The sequence below is a fragment of the Ranitomeya variabilis genome, chromosome 6 (genome assembly GCF_051348905.1).
Source record: "Ranitomeya variabilis isolate aRanVar5 chromosome 6, aRanVar5.hap1, whole genome shotgun sequence".
Taxonomy (NCBI): domain Eukaryota; kingdom Metazoa; phylum Chordata; class Amphibia; order Anura; family Dendrobatidae; genus Ranitomeya; species Ranitomeya variabilis.
In genome coordinates, this window is record NC_135237.1 from 106,653,774 (window position 1) to 106,674,782 (window position 21,009).

Sequence of the window (21,009 nt, forward strand, 5' to 3'; positions counted from 1 at the left end):
TTACTCGAGATTTCCCGAGCACGCTCGGGGGTCCTCTGAGTATTTTTTTAGTGCTCGGAGATTTAGTTTTCTTCGCCACAGCTGGATGATTTACATCTGTTAGCCAGCATAAGTACATGTGGGGATTCCCTAGCAACCAGGCAACCCCCACATGTACTTATGCTGGCTAACAGATGTAAATCATTCAGGTGCTGCGATGAAAACTAAATCTCCGACCCTAAAAAATACTGGCAAACTTTTAAGCCTTCTAACATCATAATAAAGTAAAAGGACTTTTGAAAAATGATGCGGATTAATCCTATAGAAAATGTTATTCATTAGATATCGGAATAATAGGGGTTTTCTGTTTTTTGAAAACATGTCCCCCTACAGCAAACTGTCCTTTAGGCTACAGTCACACATTCCTGAGAAATGTCCGTGTGCTCTTTGATTTTTTTTTTTTATTTGACGGCACACGGAAACATAGCTTTTCATGGATCTATTCACAAATACTGTACATGAAAACCATGGATCCTAGTGTGAGATCCGTGAAACTCAGGCCATGTTCTATTCTGATTCAATTTTGAGGCTCAGACTACGACATACTAAATGAATGTGTCCTGTATGAAAATAGTATCCTTTCTCACCCTCCTCGGGTCCAGTGCTGAGTCTCTGCCACTGCTCTCAAGTTTCTGTTACTGGTTGCAGTGCTAATTTCACATCAAAAGCGCTGCAGCCAGTCGGTGAACTCAGCGGCTTGTGCGGTAAACTCAGAGTATTTGAGCTCTGTTATTGGCTGCAGCAGGACAAAGAGAGCAACCATGGAGACACCGTGCTTGACCTGGGGAGGGCGAGAAAGGGACAGATTGTTTTTAAACAAGCTGCAATTGGGGAAGAGGTGTTTTGTGAAACATGAAAAACACCTTTAAGGGTATAACTTTTAAAACTGCTAAATTGTGTCAAATTTCTGATGCTTTGATCAATAGATGCAAAAAATATCAACCTAAATTTACCAAAAAATATTGTGCCACAGAAAAACAATCACTGGGATATGTAGGCGCATTCCTGAGGTATCGCTATGTAAAGTGACATGGCAGATTTGGAAAATGGGTTTGGTTGTGAACACCAAAACTGGTGGCGTCACTATTGGGTTAAAAGTCGTGTCCCAACTGGACAAGCACTCCTCCAAAGGAAATCAGGTTGGGGTGTTGACCAAAGGAATCTGATGCTATCACTGGAGGAAGATGCGGGGTGGCCACACTCTTAGGCTAGAGCTTCACTGCAACATTTGATCACCCACTGATTTAAAGCTAAAAGTTAAAGGTATTCTCAAGTAATATAATATTGATGGTCTATCCTCAGCATAGGTAACCAGTGTCCGATTGGTAGGGGTCAATACCCGACAACCTAACCAATCAGCTGCTACTAGGTCCGGTGAAGTAAATATTGGCACAGGTGACAGCACAGCCAGGTTCTGCCTGGAGCTGTGAGGCTGAATGGAGGTACTAGTAGCTGATCGGTGGGGGTGATGATGGGTGTCAGATCCCCACTGATCTGAGATAGATAATTTATCCTTAATTCACCTCTTTACATGACTATCACAAGAATTCTAACATGGCTGATATTCTTGCGATGTCACAAATATCTGGCAACTCTTTCATATGTAGACATTGACAATATTACCCCAACTCCAGGGAGACCAAAAGTCATAATGGAGATTGGGCCTCATCCAGCTTTGGCTGCTTCAGAGTGATTGTGTTTGCTGATGCACAAGCTGGATTTCATTTGTACGTGCTGAAAACTGGCCTAATTATGAACAAAAACAGAATTTCTCTTGGCTGCTGTTCTGTATGAAACAGATATTGTTGAACGAGTTAGTAGTCTGCTAAGGAACAACTGAGCACAACTCAAATGCTGAGTGACGACAGGGAGACTCTGGTTTATTTGGTATCTGTGTGCCATAACACGGTCAGCCGGATGACTGGTCTGGACTGAAACCTTTTTCACACCCAGGTAGAAGAATGAGGCACACTGTAATGTTCTGTTGAGATCCTGCCAACATGGCTGCCTTCATTATCTGCTGGCAAACAAAAATTGCTGCTGTATTGTACATCTTACTTGCATCATCTGTCTTTATTTCTTTTTCTGAATTGTTCCCTTGACTATCTGGTTCTCCATGAGTAGCACAGAATTGCTTAGATGTTCCTAGCTCATCTTGACCACACTCTATGTCATCGGATTCAGAGTCTTCTTCAGTTCTCATATTGTTTGGATTTACATCTTGCGGGAACTTGAAGAAAGTCGTTAAGAGATCCCGCGCCATTGCTACAACTTCACTGGTGCTCAGGACTTCCCACAAACCACTGGAGGCAAGGATAAGGAATTGGCTTCTGCTGTATATCGGTACAGATATGGTATGGGGTGCTGGGATGACGGATTTCTTAAGTTGAACATCGCCATGGAAACCAAGTCCCCTCGTAACAGTGCAGAATCCTTCAATTAATCCATAGCTTTCATTAGAACTGACAGAACCTCCGGATTTCAAGACTCGCTTTCTTTCTTGACCATTTGCTGTACTGTGATCTCTAGTAAGGCAGTGACTCTTCCCATTCTTACATAAGACTGCCTTAATGTTTCCTTATAAAAGCAAACAAAGAAAAGATTAACAGAATTATGAAGCATCTTTGCTCATAGTTACAAGATGTACTATATGTTTAGGTACGGCTGTGTTATTCAGACACCTATTAGAATGGGTTAAAAAAAATGAAAAAATGGCAAATTTAAAGGGAACTGTGTCAGCAGAAAATGACCGATTGTGTTAAATGTATTTTTTTTACATATCATAATCTGGATTAAAAATAATAATAAAAAAATTAAATTATAATGGCCCTTGTGGCTTTTTTTTTCTACACTTCTCATTGTTTGAGAGAATAATGCATGTATATAGTCACAATGTTCAGATGCCAACCCTATCTTTTGTAGTAAAGTGACAAATGAGAGGTGCAAAGGTCACTGTAAAGGGAAAGGAGCAGGGTCAGCTGTAACATGGCCTATTGTTATTGGTGGCTCCTGTGTTATCAGCCATGTATAGAGGAATCACATGTCACTGTAATCCTACCTCTGATAATATGGAGCCTTTCTGCAAACTAATTCTGAAATAACAAAGTTGAGTCTAAAAAAGTGCTCGTGGTTAGTGTGAAAATTGCAATTACTGATTTTATTTTTATTTTTTAAATAAAGATTGTAATATGTAAAAAACACATTGCAATTTAAAAAAGAAATACATATAACTCAAAAACCTGATTAAAGCAATAGGTCATTATCTCATGAGAGTTTCCCTTTAAAAACAAATCTAAGGGTACCGTCACACCGTGCAATTTTCGTCGCTACGACGGCACGATCCGTGACGTCGCAGCGTCGTATGAGTATCGCTCCAGCGTCGTAGACTGCGGTCACACTTTGCAATCACGGCGCTGGAGCGATGCCGAGGTTCGCTGGTAACCAGGGTAAACATCGGGTTACTAAGCGCAGGGCCGCGCTTAGTAACCCGATGTTTACCCTGGTTACCAGTGTAAAAGTAAAAAAAAACAAACAGTACATACTCACCATCTGATGTCCGTCAGGTCCCTTGCAGTCTGCTTCCCGCTCTGACTGAGTGCAGCCGTACAGTGAGAGCAGAGCGCAGCGGTGACGTCACCGCTGTGATCTGCTCTCACTTTCCGGCCGGCGCTCACAGTCAGAGCGGGAAGCAGACTGCAAGGGACCTGACGGACATCAGATGGTGAGTATGTACTGTTTGTTTTTTTTTACTTTTACGCTGGTAACCACGGTAAACATCGGGTTACTAAGCGCGGCCCTGCGCTTAGTAACCCGATGTTTACCCTGGTTACCAGCGAACGCATCGCTGGATCGCTGTCACACACAACGATCCAACGATGACAGCGGGAGATCCAGCGACGAAAGAAAGTTTCAAACGATCTGCTACGACGTACGATTCTCAGCAGGGTCCCTGATCGCTGCTGCGTGTCAGACACTGCGATATCGTAACGATATCGCTAGAACGTCACGAATCGTACCGTCGTAGCGATCGTAATTGCACTGTGTGACAGTACCCTAAGGGAGCGGGGATATCTTTCAGTAATCCAAAGCTTTTTTTTTCACATCATGTGTGCACGTATGATCTTAATAAACATTTAGATCAATTAGATATCTAACCTTAAGAACACTGATATTAGATTAAGTCCAAGAGGTTTTATTTTATCAATGTTGTGGGGGCTAAACCTGACCCATCCAACCCCATTGACCATATCATTGTATTTCTTCCTCACTCCTCTGTTTTTTTATACATTATTATGCAAAGGTTTTAGGCAGATGTGGAAAATATCAATATTTTATGTGACCAACCTTCCAAACAGCATCAAAGCATTACCATAATTCTACTGGAGTCTTTGACGTTGCTCCAAACGTCTTGGAGAACTAACCACAGATCTTCTCCGGTGGTAGGCTTGTGTAATTCCATCTGTCTCTTCATGTAATCCCATACAGGCTACAAGATGATGAGATTAAGCTCTGTGGGGCCTTATCATGACTTCAATCTGCACATGCACCGCCTCCTGAATCTGTTTTCCTGAAGCCCTTCGCCAGGTTAACAATGTGCAGAGTGGGGACTCTGCTCTTGCCGGCACCGCTGACATTTGTCTTGAAACCCACGGCCGGGACACCCCCTTCTCCCAGCCCAGGGCCTGCAGCATCGCCCCACTTCTGCCGCTGCCGGCTTCCAACATGTATTCCCTGCCTCCTGTGACCACGCTCCACCGCCGCCACCCCCCAGTAAGCTAAATTCGGACTATAAGACGAAACCCCATTTTCCTTCCCAAAGTTAGAGTTGAGTTTTATGATCCGGCGCATCTTTTTGTCCACAAAATATGGTAGTTCGCTAAGTAAAATTTTTCATGACGAGGAGAATTTGAATTTGCTGTGCATAGATAGCTGTAGTTTTCACTTCTTTTTCTTTTTTTGTCCTTTCATAACACAGAATGAAATGTGCGCTTGGCTCATTAATTTGGTGCAAAGCCAAAAAAGGGATTCTTTCCTGTCATTAATGTTTTTTGCTAAATTTTTGGCACAAAAATTTTACATCTTTTTTAAAATGTCTCAAAAAAGATGCAACTGTTTAAAAGCATAAAGAAAACTACACAAGGTGGGACTGAAGCAAAGTTGTGCCAAATTTGACGACTTTTTAAAGTCACATTTGATGATTTGGGCTAAAACATCTGGAATTACTAAACTCCCACAAAGTGGAAAACAGGCGAACACATATAGAATAGACTGTCCCGACTGGGTACACCTTGGCGCAGTGGGATGGCTTTTAAGCTTTTTTTTATCAATAATAATAATCTTTATTTTTATATAGCGCTAACATATTCTGCAGCGCTTTACAGTTTGCACACATTATCATCACTGTCCCCGATGGCGCTCACAATCTAAATTCCCTATCAGTATGTCTTTGGAATGTGGGAGGAAACCGGAGAACCTGGAGGAAACTCACGCAAACACTGAGAGGACATACAAACTCCTTGCAGATGTTGTCCAAGGTGGGATTAGAACCCAGGACCCCAGCTAGGCTGCAGTGCTAGCCACTGAGCCACCGTGCTGCCCATAGTAATAATAATAATAGTGTTTATTAAGTACCCTATGTTATTTCTATGCACTATTGCTTTGTTACTTATTTATAACTGGGTATATGTTCATTTTGTTTCTATCTTCGGTTTTACATATAAAATAGACTTAAAATAAGATACAAATAGAACAATGAATTGGGTGAAAAAAATTACAAACCTTCCTTTTTCCCTTCCCCTTATCTCATACCTCTGCCTCCAGTAGCTCACACCACTAGTGCCTTGGTATTCACACCGATAATTCCGATTTTTCGAGAACAATTTAAATCCCCTTCTATTCACACATGACAACATTTATGTACAATAATGCTACACACATATTCATATTTTTTTTATCCTTATACATGTGTTACAAGTACATTCTTTATTATTCTTATATTTTGTTTTATTCTGTTTGCAATGTTAGTATTTGTCACTATGACGGAGTATCATGATGGCACAGGCTCGTTACTGCGCCTTTTTTTAATGCATTGCCCATATATTCCCGCACTTTTTGAGTTGTACCTTATCATTGTGGTTACGTCCAGAGGTTTGGAAACCTTGAAACGCATTGACAATCTGCATTCATGCTTCATCTCCAAGTGTGATGACATGTTTGGAACCTCGGGCAGCACGGATTTTAAACCACCGTATTCTTCATTCATTGCATTGTATCTCCTTGGTGGTCTTTCTGCAGCCTTTACAAGCTTTTATAGGTATTGTGTCTGTCACAACCCCATCCAGTGTGCGTATCTAAATATCTGATACCACTTGGCTATCAGAAAAGACCCTATTTGTGCTTTGTGTGTCTCCAGTTTTACCGTTTTTTTATATATATGTTGCTATAAACTGCCCAATAAACCGGCAAGTTGGCAGTTTTAAGAACAGTCTGTTTTAGGAATTATACTGTACTTCATTCAGATGAAATAAGGAACTTTCCCCTTTTTTTCCGCATGTTAAACATTTCACAAGTCCTCAAGATCAAAGTCTTTCCTAAGCCAAAATTTGTGCTGTTTGAGCTCCTGTGAAACAGCTCTTTTTTCGTAACAGAATGTTTCTCTGTGAAAATTGTGTTAGTGGAATATTACATATGTCAGCATATTATTTTGTTCTCTATTTGAGACTACATCCGTCTGTGCTTCATTTTCTTTCAATCCACATAATATGTGCAGTCTGGTGAAATTACCTGCTTATACTGCATTGTTGCAGATTGTTTGACCCAATTTAGAAAGTGCTTCTTCCACAAACCCAAGAGGCATAAAGTCTATTAATTATAACCTTACACCTATTTGTTAGGCTTAATGATGGACACAAAAGGGGGCTCTTGCAGTTTGCTGTATAAGGCCAGAGTCACACTAAACGTATGAAAAATCGGTCCGAGTCTCTCTGCTGAGAGTCGCAGGAGTGTAATGCGAACGTCATACGAGTACAATCCGATTTTTCACACCTAGCAACCGATTTACATCCGAGTGCAGTGTGCTATCAGATTGCAATTCGATTTTAACATGAGCTTTTACATACAGCAATTCCTTATGTCATTTACACATTGGTTTCAAAGGAAATATTCTTCAAGACACACACATATATGTATATCTCCACAAAAAATGGCAGTGGCACACCATAGTTGTCACGATTCATGTATATCTGTGGCAGATCATATTAAAACTTTTTTCCTTTCAGGTTATCGGGGGTTCATGCAGTTTTTCCCCGTTGGCCACTGGTGTAATTACATTGCTGCCTAGTTTGCTTATGCAGGTGGTGACCACTCACCTTCTTTAAAAGGTCACCTGATGCATCAGCTGACTGTTGGTTATACAGGTTCTTGTGGAGACCAACCTAGCTGGAGACTGGTGCTTGCTGAGTGTTGTGGTTCTTCAGCTGAATACTGATATCTGGTGCCTTACTCTGCTGTGCGGTGCATTGCAGCAGAGAAAGCTAAGTGTGGGGTTTATTGTTGCTTTGTCCCTTTGTTGTCTGTAACTTTCCCCTGTGTTGTTTTAGTGCAGCGGTGGGACGGGTGCTCTCACCTGCCAGTTCCCTACTTAGGGATAGGAGCAGGGCAAGTGAGGGACTAGGTGTCCTGCTCGGCGAAAGAACCCGTAGAGGGACGATAGTAAGAGCACGGCACATCTTCAGGTGAGTGCAGGAGGTGTCCAATTCCCCGTTCCCTATTGTCAGGGACCACCGATGGTATTGTGTACCCTTGTGTGTTTCCCCGTTTTGTGACAGACCTCTTGTCGGGTCGTGTCACGCTAGGACAGTCACTTCGTGACAGTGGTAGAGTCAATTCACAAGCAGTTTAATAGCCCATCTGGCTGCCAGATGGACAAGTAAACTGCACGTGAATTGACTTTACTGTTGTGTGCTGCTTCCATTTTTTGTGGATATATTTACTAGGATTGGTACATGCCTGGGAAGCTTTTGCACCCTGTGACTATTTTTGTGCTGCTTTTTCACTTTATATATACGGTGTATATATATATATATATATATATATATATATATATATATATATATATATATATACCGTATATACTGGAGTGTAAGCCGACCCGAGTATAAACCGAGGCACCTACTTTTCCCACGGAAAACTGGGTAAGCCCATGGACTCCAGTATAAGCCGGGTATGCATTGTTCCCTCATCCCTGTTCTGCTATGCATGGCTCCCCCGTCCCTGTCCTGGTATGAATGCCTCCCCATCCCTGTCTGCATGCCTCCCCCTTCCCTGTCATTGTATGCATACCTCCCCCTTCCCTGTCTTGGTATGAATGCCTCCCCCGTTATGTTCCTGTGTGCATGCCTCCCAGTTCATCCCTGTATGCATGCCTCCTTATTCCCTATCCCTGTGTGCATATTTCCTATTTAAAAAAAAATCATCATACTCACCTAACTGCGTGCCCTGGGTGGTGGCACTGCATCAGCCAGCGCCTGCCTGTAGCTCTTCCTGTGCTCAGCGGTCATGTGGTACCGCTCATTAAGGTGATGAATACGCGCTCCACCGCTATAGGAGTGGAGTCGCGTCCATATACATCACCTTAATGAGCGGTACCACGTGACCGCTGAGCACAGGAAGAGCAGCCAGAACGAGATGCAGTGCCAGCACTGAGAGCGCACAGTGTTATGACCCCAATGGCAGAGGGTCTCAGAAATAATAACCAAGTCTGCAAACACAAAAAACCAGCTCATAGGACAGTGGTAACTGGGCTGACCATATATCTAATCCTAGCACCACAAATAGAAGTAGCCGGGGAACGTGCCTACGTTGGTTCTAGACGTCTCGCGCCAGCCGGAGAACTAACTAACCCTAGAAGGGAAAAGAAAGACCTTTCTTGCCTCCAGAGATAAGACCCCAAAAAGTTGGATACAAGCCCCCAACAAATAATAACGGTGAGGTAAGAGGAAAAGACAAACATAAGAATGAACTAGGTATTTAGCAAAGAGAGGCCCACTAGCTAATAGCAGAATATAGTAAGATGACTTATATGGTCAGCAAAAACCCTATTAAAATCCACGCTGGATATTCAAGAACCCCCGAACCGTCTAACGGCCGGGGGGAGAACACCAGCACCCCTAGAGCTTACAGCAAGGTCAGAAATCACATTTAGTACAAGCTGGACAAAAATAGAAGCAAAGCAAATAACCCAAATAACCAAAAAGCAAGACTTAGCTTAATTTTGCAAAAATCAGGACCAGCGGACAGGAGCAAACAGAAGGATCTGATTACAACGATGCCAGGCACTGGACTAAGGATCCAGGAAGTTAATATAGCAACACCCCTGGACTAACGGCCCAGGTGAGTGCCAAAGTGAAGAAAGACAATCCCAGAGTCATATCACTAGTGACCACAAGAGGGAGCCAAAAAGTCTAATTCACAACAGTACCCCCCCCTTAAGGAGGGGTCACCGAACCCTCACCAAGACCACCAGGGCGATCAGGATGAGCAGCGTGAAAGGCACGAACTAAATCGGCCGCATGCACATCAGAGGCAACCACCCAGGAATTATCCTCCTGACCATAGCCCTTCCACTTGACCAGATACTGAAGCCTCCGCCTGGAGAGACGAGAATCCAAGATCTTCTCCACCACGTACTCCAACTCGCCCTCAACCAACACCGGAGCAGGAGGCTCAACAGAAAGAACCACAGGCACAACGTACCGCTGCAACAAAGACCTATGGAACACGTTGTGAATGGCAAACGACACCGGAAGATCCAAGCGAAAGGACACCGGATTAAGGATTTCCAATATCTTGTAAGGACCGATGAAGCGAGGCTTAAATTTAGGAGAGGAGACCTTCATAGGAACAAATCGAGAAGACAGCCATACCAAATCCCCAACACGAAGTCGGGGACCCACACCGCGGCGGCGGTTGGCAAAACGCTGAGCCTTCTCCTGTGACAACTTTAAGTTGTCCACCACATGATTCCAGATCTGCTGCAACCTATCCACCACAGAATCTACCCCAGGACAGTCAGAAGGCTCCACATGTCCCGAGGAAAAACGAGGATGGAAACCAGAGTTGCAGAAAAAAGGCGAAACCAATGTAGCGGAACTAGCCCGATTATTAAGGGCAAACTCAGCCAACGGCAAGAAGGTCACCCAATCATCCTGATCCGCAGAAACAAAACACCTCAAATAAGCCTCCAGAGTCTGATTAGTTCGCTCCGTTTGTCCATTAGTCTGAGGATGAAAAGCAGACGAAAACGACAAATCAATGCCCATCCTAGCACAAAAGGATCGCCAGAACCTGGAAACAAACTGGGATCCTCTGTCAGACACAATATTCTCAGGAATGCCGTGTAAACGAACCACATTCTGAAAGAACACAGGAACCAGATCGGAAGAGGAAGGCAGCTTAGGCAAAGGTACCAAATGGACCATCTTAGAAAAGCGATCACATACCACCCAGATGACAGACATGCCCTGAGAAACCGGAAGATCTGAAATGAAATCCATGGAAATGTGTGTCCAAGGCCTCTTCGGGACAGGCAAGGGCAAGAGCAACCCGCTGGCACGAGAACAGCAAGGTTTAGCCCGAGCACAAGTCCCACAGGACTGCACAAACGACCGCACATCCCGAGACAAGGAAGGCCACCAAAAGGACCTAGCCACCAGATCTCTGGTGCCAAAAATTCCCGGATGCCCTGCCAACACCGAGGAATGAACCTCGGAAATGACTCTGCTGGTCCACTTATCAGGAACAAACAGTCTGTCAGGTGGACAAGAATCAGGTCTCCCAGCCTGAAATCTCTGCAACACACGTCGCAAATCCGGAGAAATAGCTGACAAGATAACTCCCTCTTTAAGAATACCAACTGGTTCTGCGACTCCCGGAGAGTCAGGCACAAAGCTCCTTGAAAGAGCATCAGCCTTCACATTCTTTGAACCTGGTAAATACGAGACCACAAAGTCAAAACGGGAGAAAAACAATGACCAGCGGGCCTGTCTAGGATTCAGGCGTTTAGCAGACTCGAGATACATCAAATTTTTGTGATCAGTCAAGACCACCACACGATGCTTAGCACCCTCGAGCCAATGACGCCACTCCTCAAATGCCCACTTCATGGCCAACAACTCCCGATTGCCAACATCATAATTCCGCTCAGCAGGCGAAAACTTCCTAGAGAAAAAGGCACAAGGTCTCATCACAGAGCAACCAGGGCCTCTCTGCGACAAAACGGCCCCCGCCCCAATCTCAGAAGCATCCACTTCAACCTGAAAGGGAAGTGAGACATCAGGCTGGCACAAAACAGGCGCCGAAGTAAACCGGCGCTTCAACTCCTGGAAAGCCTCCACGGCTGCAGGAGCCCAGTTAGCAACATCAGAACCTTTCTTGGTCATATCCGTCAAAGGTTTAACAATGCTAGAAAAATTAGCAATAAAACGACGGTAGAAGTTAGCAAAACCCAAGAACTTCTGAAGACTCTTAACTGACGTGGGCTGAGTCCAATCATAAATTTATCCAGATACTTCCGGAAAATATCATGCATAAAGGACTGAAACACTGAAGGAGCATTAGAGAGCCCAAAAGGCATCACCAAGTACTCAAAATGACCTTCGGGCGTATTAAACGCGGTTTTCCATTCATCTCCTCGCTTAATGCGCACAAGGTTGTACGCACCACGAAGATCTATCTTGGTGAACCACTTGGCAGCTTTAATTCGGGCAAACAAGTCTGACAACAGAGGCAAAGGATACTGAAATTTAACAGTGATTTTATTCAAAAGCCGATAGTCAATACAAGGTCTCAAAGATCCGTCCTTCTTGGCCACAAAAAAGAATCCCGCACCAAGAGGGGAAGAGGATGGACGGATATGCCCCTTCTCCAGAGATTCCTTGATATACGAACGCATTGCGGTATGCTCAGGTACAGACAGATTAAATAGTCTACCCTTAGGAAATTTGCTACCTGGAATCAAATCTATGGCACAGTCACAGTCCCTATGAGGGGGCAGAGCACTGGACCTGGACTCGCTGAACACATCCTGATAATCAGACAAATACTCAGGAACTTCCGAAGGAGTAGAGGAAGCAATAGACACCGGCGGGGAATCACCATGAATACCCTGACAGCCCCAACTTGACACAGACATTGCCTTCCAATCCAAGACTGGATTATGAGTCTGTAACCATGGCAAACCCAAAACGACCAAATCATGCATTTTATGCAGAACAAGAAAACGAATCACCTCCCGATGTTCAGGAGTCATGCACATGGTTACCTGTGTCCAAAACTGCGGTTTATTTTCCGCCAATGGCGTAGCATCAATACCTCTAAGAGGGATAGGATTAACCAACGGCTCAAGAACAAAACCACAGCGCTTGGCGAATGACAGATCCATAAGACTCAGGGCAGCACCTGAATCCACAAACGCCATAACAGGGTAAGAGGACAATGAGCAAATTAAAGTTACAGACAAAATAAATTTAGGTTGCAAATTACCAATGGCGACAGGACTAACAACCCTTGTTAGGCGTTTAGAGCATGCTGATATAACATGTGTAGAATCACCACAGTAAAAACACAACCCATTCTGACGTCTATGATTTTTCCGCTCATTTCTGGTCTGAATTCTATCACATTGCATCAAATCAGGTGCTTGTTCAGACAACACCACCAGAGGATTAGCGGTTTTGCGCTCCCGCAAACACCGGTCAATTTGAATAGCCAGCGCCATGGAATCATTCAGACTTGTAGGAATGGGGAAACCCACCATCACATTCTTAATGGCTTCAGAAAGGCCATTTCTGAAATTTGCGGCCAGAGCGCACTCATTCCACTGAGTAAGCACTGACCATTTCCGAAATTTTTGGCAATACACTTCAGCTTCATCCTGGCCCTGAGAAATAGCCAGCAAGGCTTTTTCTGCCTGAACCTCAAGATTGGGTTCCTCGTAAAGCAATCCAAGCGCCAGAAAAAACGCATCAATATTTGCCAATGCCGGATCTCCTGGCGCTAGCGAGAAGGCCCAATCCTGAGGGTCGCCCCGTAAAAAAGAGATAACAATTTTAACTTGCTGAGCTGAGTCTCCAGATGAACGGGGTCTCAGAGATAGAAACAATTTACAATTATTCCTGAAATTCCTAAACTTAAATCGATCTCCAGAAAAGAGTTCAGGAATAGGTATTTTAGGTTCAGACAAAGGACTCCTGGTAACAAAATCTTGTATGCCTTGCACACGAGCAGCAAGCTGGTCCACACTTGTAATCAAGGTCTGGACATTCATGTCTGCAGCAAGCACAAGCCACTCCGAGGTAAAGGGGAGGAAGAAAGAAAAAAAAAAAAAAACAACTCAGAATTTCCTTTCTTATAATCCCACTTCTGCAATGCATTAAACATTCAATGTTGGCCTGGCATACTGTTATGACCCCAATGGCAGAGGGTCTCAGAAATAATAACCAAGTCTGCAAACACAAAAAACCAGCTCATAGGGCAGTGGTAATTGGGCTGACCATATATCTAATCCTAGCACCACAAATAGAAGTAGCCGGGGAACGTGCCTACGTTGGTTCTAGACGTCTCGCGCCAGCCGGAGAACTAACTAACCCTAGAAGGGAAAAGAAAGACCTTTCTTGCCTCCAGAGATAAGACCCCAAAAAGTTGGATACAAGCCCCCAACAAATAATAACGGTGAGGTAAGAGGAAAAGACAAACATAAGAATGAACTAGGTATTTAGCAAAGAGAGGCCCACTAGCTAATAGCAGAATATAGTAAGATGACTTATATGGTCAGCAAAAACCCTATTAAAATCCACGCTGGATATTCAAGAACCCCCGAACCGTCTAACGGCCGGGGGGAGAACACCAGCACCCCTAGAGCTTACAGCAAGGTCAGAAATCACATTTAGTACAAGCTGGACAAAAATAGAAGCAAAGCAAATAACCCAAATAACCAAAAAGCAAGACTTAGCTTAATTTTGCAAAAATCAGGACCAGCGGACAGGAGCAAACAGAAGGATCTGATTACAACGATGCCAGGCACTGGACTAAGGATCCAGGAAGTTAATATAGCAACACCCCTGGACTAACGGCCCAGGTGAGTGCCAAAGTGAAGAAAGACAATCCCAGAGTCATATCACTAGTGACCACAAGAGGGAGCCAAAAAGTCTAATTCACAACAGCACAGGTAGGTGAGTATGATGTGTGCGCCAGCTCCTGGTGTCCGCCGCCCCCCTCCCCCCCGTCGGCTTTCTGTACCGTGACTCGTGTATAAGCCGAGGGGGGCATTTTCAGCACAAAAAATGTACTGAAAAACTCGGCTTATACAAGAGGATAGATAGATGGATAGATAGATAGATAGATAGATAGATAGATAGATAGATAGATAGATATACAACTCTGGCAAAAATTAAGAGGAAACTGCAAAATGTTCATTTTGTCTGATTTTTCTCTTTACAGGTGTTTTTGAGTAAAATGTAAATTTTTCATTTATTCTATAAACTACTGACAAGCAACCTGTCTCCGAATTTCTAAGCAATACATTTTGTATTTTTTTTCTGAAAAGGAGAAATGGTCAAAATTACAAAAAAAACCCAGGGTTTTCAGACCTCAAATAATACAAAGAAAACAAGTTAATAATCATTTAGAAACAACAATACTAATGTTTTAACTCCGGAAGAGTTCAGAAATCAACATTTAGTGGAATAACCATGATTTTTAATCACAGCTTTCATGCGTCTTGGCATGCTTTCCACCAGTCTTTCACACTGCTTCTGGCGCAAAAAAATGTAAGCAGTTCTTTTTGTTTGATGGCTTGTGAGTATCCATCATCGCCTTGATTACATTCCAGAGGTTTTCCATGGGGATCAGGTCTGGAGATTGGGCTGCCCATGACAGAGTTTTGATGTGGTGGTCTCATAATTTTTGCCTGAGCTGTAAGGCCATGTGCACAAGTTCAGTATTTTTCGCGTTTTTTTCGCTATAAAAACGTGATAAAAAAGCCAAAAAAAGTGAAAAAAACGCTTACATATGCCTCCCATTATTTTCAGTGTATTCCGTATATCTTGTGCAAATGTTGTATTTTTTTCCGCGAAAAAATCGCATCGCGGAAAAAAAAGCAACATGTTCATTAAATTTGCGGAATCGCGGGGATTCTGCACACATAGGAATGCATTGATCTGCTTACTTCCCGCACGGGGCTATTCCCACCATGCGGGAAGTAAGCAGATCATGTGCGGTTGGTACCCAGGGTGGAGGAGAGGAAACTCTCCTCCACGTACTGGGCACCGTATAATTGGTAAAAAAAAAAAAAAAAAAGAACTAAAATAAAAAATAGTGATATACTCACCTTCGATGGCCCCTGCAGTCTTCCTGCCTTTCATCGGTGCATGCTCTCTCTTCCGTTCCTATAGATGTTCTGTTCTGTGTGTAGGACCTGCGATGACGTCGCAGTCACATGACCGCGACGTCATCGCAGGTCCTACACACAGAGCAACAGCTGAGGAGATCGGGGGCCATCAGATGGTGAGTATAATGTTTGACAAGTGTGACCAACCTGTCAATCAGTTTTCCAAGCGATGCTACAGATCGCTTGGAAAACTTTAGCATTCTGCAAGCTTATCACGCTTGCAAAATGCTAAAAAAAACGCGAAAAAAACGCCAAAAAAAAAATGCGGATTTCTTGCAGAAAATTCCGGTTTTCTTCAGGAAATTTCCGGTTTTCTTCAGGAAATTTCTGCAAGAAATCCTGACGTGTGCACATACCCTAGATAGATAGATAGATAGATAGATAGATAGATAGATAGATAGATAGATAGATAGATAGATAGAATAAAAATAAAAGCCGGCAATTCATGTGCCGCGTACAATAATATCACAGAGTGATCGGATAGAATAGATATATACACATAGAATTCATAGATATATAGATGTCAGTGACACACACTATATACAGATGCTTCTCACAAAATTAGAATATCATCAAAAAGTTAATTTATTTCAGTTATTCGTGATTGATGATTATGGCTTACAGCCAATGAAAACCCAAAAGTCATTATCTCAATAAATTAGAATAATTAACAAAAACACCTGCAAAGGCTTCCTCAGCGTTTAAAAAGGTCCCTTAGTTTGTTTCAGTAGGCTCCACAATCAAGAGTAAAGACTGTTAACTTGACAGATGTCCAGAAGGCAGTCATTGACACACTTCACAAGGAGGATAAGCCAAAAAATGTCATTGTTAAAGAAGCTGGCTGTTCACAGAGTGCTGTATCCAAGCATATTAATGGAAAGTTGAGTGGAAGGAAAACATGTGGTAGAAAAAGGTGCACTAGCAACCAGGATAACTGTAGCCTTAAAATGATTGTCCAGAAAAGGTCATTCAAAAATTTGGGGGAGATTCACAAGGAGTGGAGTGCTGCCGGAGTCATTGCTTCAATAGCCACCACACACAGATGAATTGCTTATAGCAAGCCACTCATGACCAATAGACAACGCCAGAAGCATCTTACCTGGGCAAAGGAGACAAAGAACTGGACTGTTGCTCAGTGGTCCAAGGTGTTGTTTTCAGATTACAGTAATTTTTGCATTTCATTTGGAAATGAAGGTCCCAGAGTCTGGAGGAAGAGTGGAGAGGCCACAATCCAAGCTGCTTGAGGTCTAGTGTGAAGTTTCCACAATCAGTGATGGTTTGGGGAGCCATATCATCTGCTGGTGTAGGTCCACTGTTTTATCAAGACCAAAGTCAGCACAGGCATCTACCAGGAAATTTTAGAGCACTTCATGCTTCCTTCTGCAGACAAGGTTTTTGGAGATGAAAATTTCATTCTCCAGCAGGACTTGGCACCTGTCCACACTGCCAAAAGTACCAATACCTGGTTTAAAAACAACAGTATCACTGTGCTTGATTGGTCAGAAAACTTGCCTGACCTTAACCCCATAGAGAATCTATGGGGTATTGTCCAGAGGAAGATGAGAGACACCAGACCCAACAATGCAAACGAGCTAAAGGCTGCTATCAAAGCAACCTGGGCTTCCATAACACGTCACAGATCACTCTGTAATGACTCTATATATGAGTTTCACTTTTTGCATTGTAGAACTGAAAAAAATTCTCTTTTTGATGATATTATAATTTTGTGAGAAGCACCTGTATATGTATTTACAGTGGGTACGGAAAGTATTCAGACCCCTTTAAATTTTTCACTCTTTGTTTCATTGCAGCCATTTGGTAAATTAAAAAATTTAAAAAAAGTTCATTTTTTTTCTCATTAATGTACATTCTGCACCCCATATTGACTGAAAAAAAAACAGAAATGCAGAAATTTTTACAAATGTAATAAAAAAGAAACTGAAATATCACATAGTAATAAGTATTCAGACCATTTGTTCAGTATTGAGTAGAAGCATCCTTTTGAGCTAGTACAGCCATGAGTCTTCTTGGGAATTATGACTTTTTTTCAGTCAAGATGGGGTGCAGCGTGTACATTAATGGGAAAAAATGAACTTTTTGAATTTACCAAATGGCTGCAATTAAATAAAGAGTGAAAAATTTAAAGGGGTCTGAATACTTTCCGTACCCACTGTATATTACATAGATAGATAGAAGAAAGGCCAGCAATTCAGCAGCCACATACTGTAAAATCACTGCAAGAGCCGATAGAATAGAAGAAATGGATTATATACAGTAAATACAAAAAGAATAGATAGATATACAGATGTCTGTGACAAATACAATTAGCGAGTGTGTGTGCAGCTTACTGTACATGTATTTAATAAAAGATTATTTTTCTGAAAAAAACGGCTTGGGCTACCACATAATTTTTGTAACAAGCAGAGGGAAAGCCGATGGCTGGGGGCCGATATTTATAGCCTGGGAAGGGGGTAATACCCATGGAACTTCCCAGGCTATTAATATTAGCTCACAACTGTATACTTAGCCATTACTGGCTATTAAAATGAGGGAACCTAAAAAAAATGATGCTATGCAGACAGCTGCGGGCTGATATTAATAGCCTAGGAAGGAGCCATGCATACTGGGCCCTTCCCTGGCTAAAAACATCAACTCTCTGCCGCCTCAGACAAGGTGTATCTCTAAGATGCGCCAATTCTGGCTCTTAGCCTCACTCTTCCCACTTGCCCTGTAGCTGTGACAAGTGGGATGTTAGTTGGGGGGTTGATGTCACCTTTGTACTGTCAGGTAACATCAAGCCCCGATGTTAGTAATGGAGAGGCGTCAATAAGAATGTGATTACCAATACATGTTATTTTGTATGTATTTGATTTATAACATCAAGTGATTTTCTACACTAATGTATGGTCCTATAGGATGTTATTTTTTACATACAGATTTAGGTAATTGATTATTTCTGCTACATTAGTATTTGTGTAGAAGTTCACTTACCGATATTTGCTACATGAAACATCCCGAGCCATTTTGTATCTTCATCTGTTGGAATTTGGTTGTCCGTTTCTGCAAACCCCTCTATGAGACAGGTCACAGCAGCGCACCCACTCCACCTTGACTTTGAACTCTCCTTCCTTCCTAACTTCAACATTCTGTCCATTCGCCAAAAAGCTTTAGCGTAAGCTTGGTGTATGCTTTCTACATGTCTTTCAGTGGCTCCTTTCTTGTTCTCTATGGAGAAAACATGTTCTGTTTCCTTGTAATTGTCTTTAAAAATGGTATTGAATGATCCGATAAAAAGCCTTTCTTCTTCATTTAACTTGTAAGATGGATCCATAGCTGAAATATGATCTTGCAGTAAAATGGGAAACTCTGCAGCTGCAGCGAGTGCCGCCGCATTCCCGTGATACCCATCAAAAATACCAGCAAAACACGACTTTTGTCTGTGCCCATAGTTATTAAGAACCGTAAACGAGTCTTCCATGCAACTTTGCCAAGAAGCATTTTTATCAGAACAGATGACTATAGATTTTACTAAGCCATCATTTCCATTCATGTCATAAACATGGCAATTAGCTTCAGAAGGCATCCACATCCTACTAGTATACGGCGCCATAGAGAGCAGCTTTCCTTTTAATATTTCGAAGGATTGATTAATCTTCTGGTGTTCTCTATATTTGCACTGTGACGAGCTTTCAATCCTAGATATCATTTTCTCCTTTTGGACTGCGAGGATGTGAAGATTTGACGGACTGTCCTCTGGCTTACAGCCCAGTTCATTATTAGCTTTATGCCATTGTTTGTGGTTTATAAGTGAACACAGATTAACTCGTTCCTCGCACATAGAACAAGGCAACCAGATCTCATTAATTTGAGATACTTGCTCATTCTTATAATTTGAAATATGTAAATCCACATTTGACGTTTCTTTGATAGTTGACAGAACTTTTCTCATTCTATGATCAAGTAAGAAAAACAAGAAGTGAGGATCTAAGATCTTTACATAAATAAAGTTATTATATCAGAACTTTTTTGACCTTCGTTTACACTGCAGTCCAAATTTACAAATGTTGAAGGGATAAATTGTTAGTGCGGGAGAATTGATTTCAGTCAATCTATCCTTCTGAAGGCGATTGTGCAGGACCATAAAATGGCACTTGCCCATGATGTGCATACAAGTCATTGTACAGGAAAGTTGGTTTCATGGGACTTCCTTAGCTGCACTAAATGAATGTCGTGAGACTTATGTTTGAGATTTCCAATGACATAAATTATTGTACTGCTTCTACATGTAAAATTAAAAATTGTAAAACTAATATTATCTTTTGTTACTAGATATAAAAAGGCTGCGTTTTAATATCCGCATTATGGCTGCCACAAATTGCCGCTTTGGTTTTTAAAAAACTGAACTTTGCAATAGGTTTTCTGGTGTTTTGTAAAAGTATAAACTTATAATATCTTGGACAGTTCAAGAAGCCCAATTATGTTACAAATCCAACCTACAATCTCCTAGTTAACATTTTGGATTGTAAAGGGCGTCATTCATGTTAAATTACGGTCTCCCCGGCCCATTGATTTCAGCAGGACTGTCCCAATCTTCTAATATGTATGGAGTGTCTTGGTGGCAGATCCGTCACTGGAGGAAAGAAGGATTGAGCTATTGGATTTTATCATGACTGATCCTTTTCCTTCTAAGAGAGATAGGCCACTTACAAAGGTGTGTGGCTCCATTATTCATTACAGATTGTGTGCACGCTCATCTGAGCCATACGTCCATGCATATGAGGGGTTGCAAAACATAACTGTATAGCTTAGTGTAGAGCCTGTATAGATGTATGAATTTATATGGCCAGCTTAGGGAATTGCACTGTTTGACTTATAGACTAACTTCTCTTTGTGTCTCCGGACCATTTTTGAGTTTTTGCGTGAAATCATGTCCAATTTTACTTTTTTTTCCTCTTTTTTTTTTTTTTTTTTTTTTGGGGGGGGGGGTTAATCCAATAGACACCAAGGAAATAAACAGGTGTATAGCAAAACATGTGTAATTGCAATAATTTTCTTGGGGCGATACCGTACTTCATTTTCTGGAGCAATTTTAAGGGTGCCAATACTTTTCACCATGACTGTATAAAAAACGTCCAGGATCCTAATGTGAAAACCAATGAAAGAAATTCTTTCTATTTAGTGAATTACCAAAGTCTCTTAAACAGCCTCTCACAGTTTTTGCTCCTAAACGTTTCATCACAATAGAGATTATTAATAACAATCGTCAGATGAATAATTAGAATTAAAGAAATTCATCAACTTGATTTCTCTGATCTCACCTGATGGAACGAAAGCTTCACTATTGATCAGGTAGATGGCTCAGAGAATATATGTGGCATGTGTGTTTATATGTTACTATGGTTACCGTAGCCCTGGATACATCAGTAACAGTCACACCTGTAGCCAGGATTCTAGTGCGATGTCTCGTGTGTGAACAATAGTCAGTCATACATCCAGTCGTGCCCCTTATATTAATACTACTTTAT

The 21,009-nt window shown here is 42.1% G+C and overlaps 1 protein-coding gene across 3 annotated transcripts in view; it reads right to left on the reverse strand.

Moving 5' to 3' along the window:
- Nucleotides 1–233: 233 nt before the first annotated feature.
- PP2D1 (protein phosphatase 2C like domain containing 1) overlaps nt 234–21,009 on the reverse strand; it is a 29,062-nt gene continuing 8,286 nt past the window's right edge. Inside the window, exons 1-4 of one of the 3 annotated variants that reach the window (XM_077271887.1) lie at nt 20,803–20,874; nt 20,555–20,624; nt 18,476–19,434; nt 234–2,616 (exon numbers count right to left, since the gene is read on the reverse strand). In XM_077271887.1, coding sequence (XP_077128002.1) covers nt 1,949–2,616; nt 18,476–19,434; nt 20,555–20,559 — 1,632 coding nt within the window. In that variant the 5' untranslated portion in view covers nt 20,560–20,624; nt 20,803–20,874 and the 3' untranslated portion in view covers nt 234–1,948. Of the gene's footprint in view, nt 2,617–18,475; nt 19,435–20,554; nt 20,625–20,802; nt 20,876–21,009 lie in introns of those variants that run through there. The other 2 variants (XM_077271885.1, XM_077271886.1) reach the window with 2 other exon arrangements.